The 13,680-nt window shown below is 38.6% G+C and overlaps 1 protein-coding gene across 1 annotated transcript in view; it reads right to left on the bottom strand.

Annotated features, from left to right (window-relative positions):
* PTPRZ1 (protein tyrosine phosphatase receptor type Z1) overlaps positions 1-13,680 on the bottom strand; it is a gene marked incomplete at both ends in the record, with an annotated part of 129,725 nt that overhangs the window by 80,125 nt on the left and 35,920 nt on the right. The window contains one exon of the mRNA XM_084206122.1: positions 7,415-7,480. Within this exon, the coding sequence (XP_084062248.1) occupies positions 7,415-7,480 (66 nt within the window). The remainder of the gene's footprint in view (positions 1-7,414; positions 7,481-13,680) is intronic.

Genomic DNA, 13,680 nt, shown 5'->3' on the forward strand with positions numbered 1-13,680 from the left:
CTGATAAATCTAGGCAAATGCTGATTATTCCAAGACAGAAATGCTGATGTGTTTCCCTAGTTTCTCAAGTTGAAAAGTTTTGAATTTTTTTTTTTGGGGAAAAGAAGTTATAACATTCAACGGTCCCCTCCTGCTCAGGAGTCTTCATTGTACCCTTTATCTTCCTTCTGTCACAGACTTGTCTGACCCTGCCCTTTGGGGGACTGCTTTAATTCTTATGGGTTAAAGAGCATTCACAGAAAATCCACCCAGAAGGGTTTGATATCTATGGAATTAATGAGATACGGCAAGATCAGAAATGGCTTCAAATCTGTGAGTAAAATCCACAGAATTATTTATTAGATATTATCAAACTGTGCATATTGAAATGAGTGGGGTTTGAATTCATCAGGAAAAAACAAAACCTGTTATAAAGACAGCAGAATTGCCTTGGAGTAAAAATGTTAGTAAGGAAGTCCAAAACTAATTGGATGGAGCAGATAATTAAATACAGCCTTCTGTAAATGTAAGCAATGTGAGAATTATTTTCTGGGCTCAAAACCTCGCAAACTCACAGATTATTTTGATATGGAAGTGATGATCTCAAAGTAATCATCTGTGCATTTGGTAAGCAAGTGGTCCCCAAGAACATAACCTTCCTACTGCAGCTCAGATTGAATGCACCTGTAAATGAGAAATCATTCAGTAGTATCTGCATGAGGATACCTATATGATCATTTTGAAGGGCAGAGAGGCTTAACCAGAGGCTGCAGTCTGCTGTGCGATATTCAAATTTTGGTTTTTTCCATTTGACTTTGGTATATTCCCAAAGAAAGCACTCCTAAAAATTTTTTCATTTCCAAATGGATTTACTGAATGGGAAGTTTCTGCATCTTTCTGACCCCTGAAGAGACCTTGGCATAACAGCAGTGCCACACCATGCAAATATCTCACGCTTAGACTTCTGTACTTCAGAAGCCAACCTTTCATTTGAAAAATCTGATGGTGCTCAGAAGTTGCTGTGCACTTTGTGAAAATGGTTTTCTTTGTTTATAGCATTAGAGGACTGAAATGGAGGAAGGAACAGTCTTATCTGAGTTTGTTCAAAGGAAACTTTGGCAAATTGGTCACTTTAATATTATTTGAAATAAAAATGCCATAATTTAGCAGTGATGAGACAAATATGAATACCAACATGCTGTTCTTCAGACCTGTCCTACAAGAATCCAACTTTGAAAATTCCATGAATTTAGGGTCCTATTCTCTTACTTCCTCCCCCAAAATCCCTTGTACTCAGTTTACCCTAGAAATATTACCGAATAAAAGCTAAATTCCACTTTGCTGCTAATAGCTTTCTACTCTTAAAAGATCAGCTTTCTTCACTGAAAAGAAAGCTTATTGTAAACAGACTTCTGAACCATATGATTTTATATGAATTCAAAATCCACAAATGTACTGAACAGACATCTTCTTTCTGTTGAATAACGTGCTTTGTGCTGTTGATTCAGTGCACTGAGATATCTTAAAAGGAATTTCTTGATGGCCAGAAATGCCGGCATGTGGCTCTTCACTTGAGGACACCTTGTCCCTTTGATGCAAACAGATGCATAACTATGTAATTTCTGCTGTGGAATCATAAGTTTTCCAAAACCATCAACAGTGTAATAGGCTTCTAATTAGTGATCCTGTGAATTTAGTGATGAAAGACTGGAAGCAGGAGTGGCCGTGTGATCTTGGGGTTACAAATACATGTAATGAGCTGTCATGCAAGGAAAGCTATGACAGCCTCTGAAGCATAAGGTCTACTAAAAAAGAAAAGACCCTTGCAGAACTCTTTTATGAGTTAATACAAGAAAGTATGTTATTTTAATTTCTTAAGCTGCACCCTTTATTGAAGGATCCCACACAGCCCAAGAGCATAGGCTTTTCTTTATTACCCACAACTGATAAAGCACATCAGTTATGACTATACCTGGTGCACACAAAGCCCAAAATGATGTATTTCGTAGGAGGTCATAAAAAGTCAAGATCTTCTCATGAAGTTATGTTGATACTGGTAGTTACTTCGCAAGGAAAAAAAAAAATTGAACTTAATTTGGTATGCATCATCTCCCCAGAACACAGTTTTATCAAGCCACTGAAAGCTGAAGGTTTCATCAACTCTTGGCCAGGGCTGTCTTGGAGACGTTTCAGTCTGGTCTGGCAGAACTGTCCATTAAAGCAGTCAGCTCAGCAGGCAGCTCCTGGATCCCACTTCCAGCAGGCTCCTGCTGGTGCCCCACTCTCACACACAGGCTGACTGTCAGGATTTGGCTCACAAAATGGCCCATCTATCATGCTGCACCCTGGGAGTGATGGCCCAGACCCAGACCCCTGCCCTTCCCTGCTGACTGCCTTTGCCCTGCTGCTGGAGCTGTCTCCCAGGGAGCGTGCACCATGCCCACGCTCACACAAACTCAGCAGCACAGCCTCTCCTTCACCTTAGCTGCAGGGCAGGGAGCAGCACCTGCATGCCCAACCTTGTCCATGCTCCAGCAGATGGCTGCTGAACACACAGACAGGGTGAGGATCAGGGGAAAGACTCAAATTTTCCACTTAACCTGGGCTGAACTGATGGGTAACAGAAGCAGCAGACATTTTACAGAACAAGCAGCTAGCTACCAGTGTTAAAATCATTCTGTTGGGCCACAGCTGAGATAGTGTAGATCCTTGCTCACTTTTTAGGCTGAGTGAAAAGCAAAATACACCCATGCATTGTTATGGACATTAGCAACAACACGCTTTTCAATAAACTTCATGAGAAGTGACTTGGAAATGAAATCTCCTCAGTACTGAAATATGATGGAACATTTGAAATTCAAATATTAGCTCTTGTTTGGGCAAGAAAGAAAATTGCATTTTCTCAGTACCACTGAAAACAAAGGCCAGTTTAATTTCTGAGCCAAACTACAGGCATGAACATTTGAAGCAATCATGTTTATAAGACTTGGGATGGCAAACCTAGCCTTTCAAATAACAACTGAATTTTTGTCTGTGTAGCGACAGTAACGGGAATGATAAACTAGGGGAATATCTCCAGGAGGCTGTTGAATCAGACAAAAAAAGGTAACAATTCCAGGTTTAACAAGATTAGTTCAATTAGTTCAACAGGGGAGCAAAACAAAGAAATCGTTACATTTAGGCATTGCTACTGGAAGAAGTATTGGTCAAGTGCCAGAAGTGTACCATCACTATACATTACTACTGAAAAACATCAGAAATTAAAAATTATCTGAATGTCTTAATTAATAATCCTGATGGAATGAATTATGTGTGTGCCAGCAGTGTGCCTTTGCAGTCAGGAAGACAAACACTGTCCTGGGCTACCTTAGCAAGGGTGGAGCCAGCAGGATGAGGGAAGTGACTTTTTCCCTCTACTGCATACCAGTGAGGTGACATTGAGAACGATTTCCTCCTGAACCCAGTATGAGATGGATATTTACAAACTAAGGGCTGCTGAGGTGGGCTGGGGGCTGGAGTGCATCATGTATCAGGAGAGGCTGAGGGACCTGAGTTTGCTGAAGCTTAAGCTGAGAGGGAGCTTAGCTGAAGTCTACTGCCCTGTAAAGGCAATCTACACAGCAGTGCACAAGGAAAGGGTCAGCAGCAATGGCCACAAGTTGCAATAAGACATATTGAAGCTGAGTAAAAGAAAAGAAATGTTTTCAAAATAACAACAGAACACATTGACCAAATTGCAGCACCTCCTTCTTTTGAGATTTTCCATATTTTTCCTGTTTCAGCTTTGAAGACCATTTGGCTTAGAGCTGAGGCTGGAATCATCTCCAAGGGCCCCTTCACACCTAAATTATACAGTGATTCTATGATTCATGATGCTTTTCCCCAGAGAAGAAGGAAATATTATTCAGATTCTGTTTGCAAATAATAAAAATGTTCTTTGAATACCTGGAGACGAATCAGTTTATACCAAAATTACCCTTTCCTCAAGATCAGAGATGCCAATATTTGTAAAGCAAATGTGTAACAGCGTATCACATAATAAATGACAGCACAGGCTGAACATAACATTCCTACATGGTGAGACCAAGAACATTGATCTGATTATGTATTTATTTACATAGAACATTCAATTTTTAAAAATGCTTGAAACCCTTGGCTTTGCTAATTCCTTGAAGACTGTTTAGAATCTCTTGTTTTTAACAAATTTCAGTTGTGGTTTTTTTTCCCTAAAGCACATAACTTGTTTGTTGTGAACAAGAACCAAAATCCCAGGGGTGAAACCCAACAGAAAGATATTTCACTGGGGACAATTTTTTTTTTTTTTGTGATATCACTTGCCAGTTTTACATGTGAACTTTTAGTCTTGGACTTTGACGGACTACTATCAACCAGCCACGTTAAAAAAAGAAACAACCAAACATCAGAACCAGAAAGCAGCCTTATATCACTCCTTCTGTCAAAAACAATTCAGATAAGCAAAGCATCAAAAAAAAAATTAACCTTTCACTTCTATGACAGAAAGTAACTGAAGCTCATATTACTTGCTTTATGCTTTGAAGTAATACTTGAATGACTAAACTTAGTGGTACAGTTAAATATTGTTTAAATGACCTTTGCTTATCAATTAGTATGTAACTGATTTAAGGAAATTGAATTTTCACAGTACACCAGGGTTTTTCTGCAACAAAAAATGGTTGAATTCACTTTTTGCCGTATGACACCATATGAAAATATTCCTGACATTTAAAAAACTTTCTAGGACTGCTTTAATGAAAAATATAATCAAAGGTTGTTAAAATAAAGTAATTTTTACAAATAGGCTAGCTTCAGCATCCCCTTATGCCACAAAACATTGGATGAATCTGTAACAAGAACTTGTACCTTCCAGTTCCTTAACATGGTATTTGTTTATGTAAATACATACAAAGTCAGGACACAAAAATAAAATTAATACATGCAAATGCAGGTTTTGTTCATGGCTTAAAACAGAGCTCTTAGAAGTATTACAAAATCTTTCCAGTAGCATTTATGACTTTATTAGACACTTATCCAAGAGTCAAAACCTGATGGTGACTCATTGATTTCCAGCGTGTGAAATTGCTTCATTATGAAACTTTGCCTTCAGAAATTGGATGATTTTAGCAAAGGTAAAACTCTCTAGCTCCATTTTACTGTCACCTCACAGCACCAGTAAAGGAGTATATTGACCCACAGTGGCTAATATACCTGAAATTTCTTATTTGATATTGAGAATTACATTGCTCAGACTCAGGGTAATTTACCAAGCCAGTTGGATTTCTCTTACCCATGGTGGATTAGACTCTATGGTTTCAGGATCCCCAGGCCCATTCAAAACACTTCATTGGCATATTGAGTCTGATTTTTCACTTTCAATGAAATGTTTCAGTCTTTCAGTGAGAAGGTTATGAGACAGTAGAATATCACTGGTGTCTGAGGAAAAAAATGTACTGGCAAAGCATTCATCCATTCAGAAGTGTGGATGTTGGCCTGTGGCTCACTGCCATAAGCCTGTGCTAGGTACTTACACAGACAGTACCTGATATTGCTTGCCTCAGGAATAAAATAAATTATTACAAATGAAGGAGATCAAAACCCCCATGCTTCAGTCTCTAGACCTCTGTGCCTCCAAAGCACAATGTTACCATCTGCAATTTTTTTTTGACATTCAGGAAGGCTGTCTTTTTATTAGTGAAAGCTGGGTCTGTGTATTCCACCTTTTTCCATGAACCAATTACCTGGTATTTCAGCAAAGCATCCCATAATACTCAGCTTGCAAACAGCTGCTAGCCCTAAGCTCCTGATTTACACGCAGCCTTCCCCAAAAGCTTTGACCATCAATTTTTGACCACACGTGCAGGCAGCTGTTTGAGCATGCTGGGGACACACGGAGCTCGCGCAGCAGAGGGTGCAGTGAGGCAGCAGGAGCAGGGCAGGAGCAGGGCAGGATGCAGCTGGGGCAGGGGGCTGCAGGAGCAGCAGGATGCTAGCCAGGGCTCCTGTACAGGTCTGCATGGGGAGAAAGGCTTTGCCAGCTGGGGAGTCACTGAAGCAAAGCATATGAATTGAGATGACTACACACAGGTATGTCACAGGTTAAGGAAGAGAAACAACAGGCATGGATCAGCTGACATGCCAATTCTGTGCTATTTTTCCATATAAAATATCCATCAGTGGTGAACTATGGATGCTGCAGCAGCTGCACAGTGCATGGGTGCTCTATGCAGCCTAGGGAAGAGCTATATTCTCTGATATCCTAAACAAACCCTATTTGCTATCCTTTAAAGATTGCCCTCTGGTCACCAGGAATCCAGGAGGTTTATCCCTGCAGTCATCTAACTACAATATTAAAAAATGGATCGACTTTGAACATCAAATACTGTACTGATTGATCTTATGCTTGAATTTTGCACTACAATCTGCGTAAGTGGGAGTTTTCATTATAAATCTCATTTTGAAGAGTTTATGACTAGCCTGTTTCAATTCTCTCAAGGCTTAAAACTTGATATGTTTTACACTAGAAGATAAAAATTGCCTTGAAAATGAGAAAGAGAGTGAGAGAAATAAAAAGAATAGTGTCATTTTCCTTAACTACAGGAACATATTTTGAATCAAACTTATGAAAAACTTAAATTTGACAGTCCTTATTTTTCATAGTTTGGTATTTTTGAAACAGTAACTTAGGGAATTTAAAATGTAAGAGCCTACACACATCCATAAGAACTCACTTCCTGCATGTTGGGCAAAAGACCCCTAGGACAAAATTACCTTTTTAGTACAACTGAAATCACTTGACTTACACACAAGAACATAAGAAGCTAATTCTGAATTTTCCACTGTTGTTTTTTAATGAGGCAATATTCATGAAGAATTTCATGGTATATCTTTCTTACTCATGCAAATGAGAGAGACAAAGTGACTGAGTTTTTAGGAGAGTCAGGCTGGGACTGGGCAAGGATTCTCAAGTGCTCACAAGCCCAGGGCAGAAGTTTGTGTGCAGTGTATGGATAGGTTCTTTCCCACATGATGCACTGTGCCTTGTTTCAGCCTTTCTGACTGCTTTTCAGATTTGCCAGAACAATAATGTTGAGATGATTAACAAGCACCTAACAATTTACTGGCCCAGCCTTCATCAGATAAGTCAGGTCTCAGGCTGAGGTTTTAAGGTTGAGGACTTTCTCTTTCCAAAAGTAATAGATGTGATTTATTACTAAGTAGATTAAAATACGAATCTAAATAGATGAAAACACTCTCCTATTGTAAAGTTCCTATATTTTTTAGATTCCATTTCCCACATTTAAGCAATTGTTTAGGCATATGGTAAGTGGTATACAGACACATGAGGCTCTTAAAACTATAACAATGAACACAAAAATATCAAAGTGAAATAAGTTACTCAATAGACAGTTTTGCTTACCTGTATATGACCAATCAATCTCTTCAATCAATTTCCTCTGTTGTCTGTAGTATCCGTACACCAAATCTGCAAAATAGTAATAATTTACAATATTAAAACCAGAAACAGGACCTTGAAGTGTTGATGACACCCCTCCCCCCAAACAAGATAATCACTGTTTTAATTCATGATGAATAATTTACTTTGGCCTTATCTTGGACCTCAAATGATAAGTACTGGTTAAACAGAATCTAAATATCATAACATTGTAGCATATTAAGAATACAAGCAAAGCAAACAGAAGATTTCCAATCCTTCCTTCCTTCCTTCCTTCCTTCCTTCCTTCCTTCCTTCCTTCCTTCCTTCCTTCCTTCCTTCCTTCCTTCCTTCCTTCCTTCCTTCCTTCCTTCCTTCCTTCCTTCCTTCCTTCCTTCCTTCCTTCCTTCCTTCCTTCCTTCCTTCCTTCCTTCCTTCCTTCCTTCCTTCCTTCCTTCCTTCCTTCCTTCCTTCCTTCCTTCCTTCCTTCCTTCCTTCCTTCCCTCCTTCCTTCCCTCCTTCCTTCCCTCCTTCCTTCCCTTTTTTAAAATTAATACAACTCTCCCATGAAGAAATCCTGTTTTGTCACGTCCTTTGAAAGAACCATTCTAGATAACCAGGATGTCAAGGACAGTTAAACTTTTTCTTCTGTGTGGTCATGACTTCAGGTTTTCTGTAACTTTGTGCTGCTGATACAAGATAAATGTTAAAGATAATTAACAAAATATTCTAAAATTATTCATTGTTTGAAAATTAATATTCTAAAATATTCAAATTGTTTTCATTGTGTTCTGTCATTGGCATAATTTTAAAGTATTACGTGTATGTTCATAAATTTGATGGAGAGAGAAGGTTAGATACTAGTTACTTTTAAATGATGCTATTTTTTTCTAGAGAGAAATATCTAAGTGTATAAATGCCCACCGACTTACTCTGACTACTGAATAACCTTCACAGTTATTCTTTTTATGCCAGTCCTAGGGCAATTCTAGCAACAGAGTGATATGGGCAATAGATGACTATGCCCCCTAATAATTACTATAGCATGTAAATTGCAGATATGTGGTTTTTAAGACCATCATTTCAAGAGCCACAATATTAACCAACCCCATTACTGTTCTAGAGAAGTACAACAGAACTTATCTAAAAAATATTTGCTCTTGAGCCTGTGGAACACAAATATGGATTGCTTCCTTAAGAAAATGCTACAGAATTCTTCTTATACTCTACACTAAATAATTTATTGAAACAGTTTTGTAACATTCATTTTTTTAATCTTTCATGCAGAAATGCAGTCGTGGTTACAAGATGTTAAATCACAATTGCTATTTACAAGTTTACATGTTTATGTGTCTTCCAGTGACTTTCTGCTACCTGTCTGAAGCCCATGTTTTATTAATTTCACCAGACTTCTGCCTCCTCCCTGTGATGTGATTGTCCTTTAATATTTTTCTCTTCTCCTTCTCCCTCCCCGCCAAAATACCAAACTATCCCTTGGAACAATTCACAGCTTTCACTCCTGACTAAGATCAAATCTCACAGGTAAGTAAGGGCAGTGGAAAAGGCTTTACATGCACCAAAGGTGTCTTTGGACCACATTTCCAAGTCAATGTGCATTGTGCCTGCTCATTCAATTAATTATGGAAAAGAAAGCTGTGTAAGTTGTGATTCACAGCTGTTAGCTGATGTCTCCACTTTCCTCCTTTATCCATTGTCCTCCTAATTGCAACTTCCTGAAGTCACACACAAGCTAAGCAGGGCCTGGCTTCCCACTCTTTTTAAATTTCACAGGGAGTTCTGATGAACAAGGAGTGATAGTTTCAACGAATAAGAAAAAAAAGGATCACTTTGTTTGGTGCATTACACATTTATAGACCCAGTAAATCTTACAGAAAGTTTTTAGAGATTTCAGGAGGTGTCAGGAGTTGATACACCTTCTTTCCTCTGTTATTCACCCGCTGTGTGTTCACAGCCCCTCCACAGCACACTCACAGCCATGAACCTTCTTGCATCTGCAGGGACTCTCAGTGGTTTTGGTCTCGTCTCTTTGCACTTTAAATATGTGGCAAAACTAGGGAAGAAAAGCAAATTTCATCTGGGAAGTGACTGAAGATTCATAGCTAGCATGAGTGGTGGAGCAAAGTGCTGTGGGAGTGTGAGGTCAAGCCATGCAGCAATTGTTCCTTTGAGCTGCTGGTGTAAATTGCCCTGGAAAACACAACCATGCATTCTATTGCTGGGTAAACTGTCAGGTTAAACAGCTAAGCAGTGTGGAGACCAGCTGGAAATAAATTATTATATTTTTTAGTTTTATTTTATTTAAAGCTAACATTTGCTGATGATATACGACAGCAGGTACTTCTGTTTAAATACTGTATTTAAATTCCTTGCATTTAATTTAAATGAAGATGGGAAGAACGTCTTCACAAAAAAAAAAAGGCAAAACTGATGTCAAGGTTGTGGTTTTATGCGTAAATCCATGATACTGATTGAGCTTGATCAGCTTGACAGTCTGCATGACTCCTATGACACTGACTGACGTCTACAGCCAGTGCCTAAAATAGAATTTTATCGGATGAGGTGCTGCTTTATGAAGCAAAAAATACTAAATATTCTTTTTTGTTTCCAGGAAGCGATTGAACATGTTTCTATAAATTGTAGATTTATTCACAGAACAGGGAAGCTTTGTTTTGGGATCATGTTTTAAACAGTTTTATGGTTATCCTTCTATGCCTATTAAGGAGACATGCAAGATATCATTAAATGCTTTTTCCCTCCCTTTTTCTTCCCTCCTTCAAAGTCAAATGTTTCTGTCTGAGGCTGTAAGACTTGGTTCTTTTTATATTCTCTTGAAACAGTATGTGCCCAGTGCCCAAGGCCCATGAAATCAGAAATAATGGTGGCAAATGCTCCCCTGCTATTCATGGGTAGCAGGACAGACTGATTTGTGACTGACCCTGTCTCATGTTCAGTCACAAGGGCAAAGAGAGAACATGATCTCTGGTTAAAGCATAGTGCTAGGAGTAACACAATCTTGTAGACTCTTCTACCTGTCTAAAAAGTATCAACAACCAGATTTTCTTCTTTCCGACATGAGTCTGATGTTCCTTTTGTACTTACTGGCCTCAGTTGGGTTTCCTTTGATTTAGTACTGGGAATGAAACATTCTAATCCTCAATATGCATATCTAAAGGTGAAAAATTATTAGCTTTAATGATTAACAGAAAGAATTTTCTTTGAAGGGAATCCTGTTGATTTGACACTGTGCCAGAAAAAAAGAGCCAATGTAGAGGAAACGGGACCTTAAACCTCTGAATTCTACTGGAGAAATTTCTCTCAAAGATGCTGAGGCAACAAGCTCCAAGTATACACCAGAGATCCCTCTCCTAAGCCTTGGTATAAAAGGGCTTTCCAGGACAGTGCTCGAGAGTCTGGGGATGCTGCACTCCACGTGCTGCTTTGCTACAAAGGATACAAGCTCAGGCCAAATCTGGGACTGGCAGTTTTACCCAGGATCCTGTAATTTTACATTTATGTCCTTCGTGCCACAGCAGTGTCAAGACATACGAGCTGCCAGACTCAAGAGGAAAAAAGGACAACCTCCTTGTGGCTTTGCCTCCATTCAGCCTGAACTTGTGAGTTGCACCTGTAGTGGAGCTGGCATTTATGAGATTCTGACACCAGAATGATTTATTTATGGGAAATGGGACACATTAAGTAATGTCAGCATTAGTGAGGTCTACAAATAGGACACTGGTATTCTGCATGTGCAGTATGGGTAGACATCATGAACTATGCCTGTAGATTACAAACATTAATTCTTCCTGGAATACATGGTCCATTCAATATTTTCCTCCTAAAATCTAATTTGAGAGCAAAGAGGATAGATTCTAAAGTCATAAGTGTTCATCTGGTATAAGTGGATAATGGCAAGGCAGTATAGTCATGGAGATAAAGGCTTTGTGGGTATTAAAATTCCAATTTACATGCAGAAGATTCAGTGCATGGTTCTTAGGCCAAGGAAGTGCACAGGAACTCTCAGAATAGCAGCAAGGATGAGCAATCACTGAAAACTGTGATAATCTTCTCTTTGAGGAACATAGAGGCTCTTGTTTCCAGCCAATTGTGTCTCATGAGAGCTCAGCTATGTACACTGGTATTACTGACTGCAGAAGTGGGAAGCTATGAATATCAGAGGATTACACAGGTTTGGAAATGATTTTAGAATCTGTGAAGGAGAAATCCACAAACACTTCTTAAACACAGTGACACCACTTTTGGCTCACTGAGTCTATTGATGAAATTGGGAGGATTATACTAGGAAATTCTCATTGCACATTTGCCTTCTTTTAATCCACTTGCCTTGTCATTTGGCATTGGTTATTAAAAAAAGACAGGTTATCAGGCAAGTAGCTTATCTGTAGATTAAGATACACATATCTTCACTGGAGAAGAATTAGGAATTGTAGAACAAACTTAAATGGTATGGTAACAGCAATGCTTATACAAGGTAGCTGAAAGAGAATGTGCATGGCTAGTGGCTAAGAAGTGAGACACCAGGAAAAATTGTTGCAACAAAGTTATAGAGAGGAAGACAAACTGCAAAAATGGCATAATAATAAATTTTTAAAAAAGAAGCTACATGTAATTAAAAAAAGAGATGCTTGGTGCTCGTCAAATATGAAAAGAATACAATTAAATAGATTATTGGATAGAATTTCATTATACAGGTTCTGCTTCTGAGAACATTAAACAGAGGTAAAACTGCACAATATCACATCTGATGATAAATGGATTGCTTCTTAGACAATTTTAATTAACTTATTTTTGCCTCTTTCATTGACAGGATTGTCACAGAATCCACTTCTATATCTTTTATCAATCTTATTATGGTGTAGCTTCATTGCCTCAACTGAAATAACTCTCATTTATACTGACTGAGGAAATGAGAAGATTCAGCACACAAGCTGGTAACAGTCTTGAAATTTTAAAAGACAGTAGCTAACTATAAATCCTGTTAGCAGAATGATCTACATTTGCCTGAGTAAGGTCTCCCTCTTCTTATGAATGTATTTCATTCTGTAATGCCATCTGTAAAATTCTTAACAACATGAAAATACTTTAATAACCCTCCTCTACAATTTCATATACTCTTTTTCCCTGAATGTCAAAGTGTCTAAGTCTTCTGTCAAGACCTGTCTAAGAACTCTCCCACCCTCAGTGAAATTTAAAACTCTTTTTTTACCCACAGTTTCTTGTGTGTAGGCTTATTTCAGGCTTTGGTACATGATCGGGTATATATAAAGAGAGTCAGTCCCCTCCATCACGTTTGAGTGCAGGCTTCTCATCCCAATACACATTGACAAGTGAGATTTTTCCTGCACTAAACATAAAGCCAAAATAAAAATCTTCTTACAATTTGGCCATTGTTGTGTTTATTTACTAACACAGATTGTGTTTAAGAAAATTGTAAGAAACAGTAGAAGAAAAAGATTGACTGTTTTAATTTAAGAGTAGCTATTATTAAGCACCCAAGTATTAATAGGCCTACTGCTTAGTTCACCTGTCACAACTTTACAGTGAATAGTGACATGAATTAAAAGAATAATGCCCATGCCATCAGCTATGGTTTATAAATCTCATTGAATCAGGATTTTCCAACACATTTGTACATGCAAAGGTAACATGGACTCCAGTTTGACCAATTTAGGTTCTACTCCTCTGGAATTTTACATGGTGAGGTTTAGAGTGGCCCTGAAATTCCTAAGCAGCCAGTGGAATCTGGGAGGGATACTCTGGGGTATGGTTCAACATGGTTAAATTACGGGCTGCTACCTTCACTCTGACTACAGGCAGAGCAGTAGGAAATGTTTGATATCTCCTTCCACTTGGGATCTCGTACACCCAAATGGTCTGACAGAGTTCAGCCTCCCACACAGCCATTTCCCACCAGATGAAGCATTATCTATAGCAAACTTTAGGGCTTCTCTGGTCACCAACATAGTATTGAGGTGTCTGCTCACTGAAACCAAGGTAACAAGACAGTTTTAGATGAGAGAGTGGTACTTAGCAGGGCTCATCTTTGAACAGGCTCAGGAAAATGAAATTAAGTGCCTGTGAAGCCCTTGGGCAAGACACAAAGATTTATCAATAATTTAAAGATCTCCAGAATGAGATAGCCTTGCAAAACTACAGGACTAGATTGCTGCTGAAGCACCTAAAAACATATCCAACGCCAAAACCAGGAGGGA

Source organism: Fringilla coelebs, assembly GCF_963513975.1.
Source record: "Fringilla coelebs genome assembly, chromosome: 5".
Lineage (NCBI taxonomy): Eukaryota > Metazoa > Chordata > Aves > Passeriformes > Fringillidae > Fringilla > Fringilla coelebs.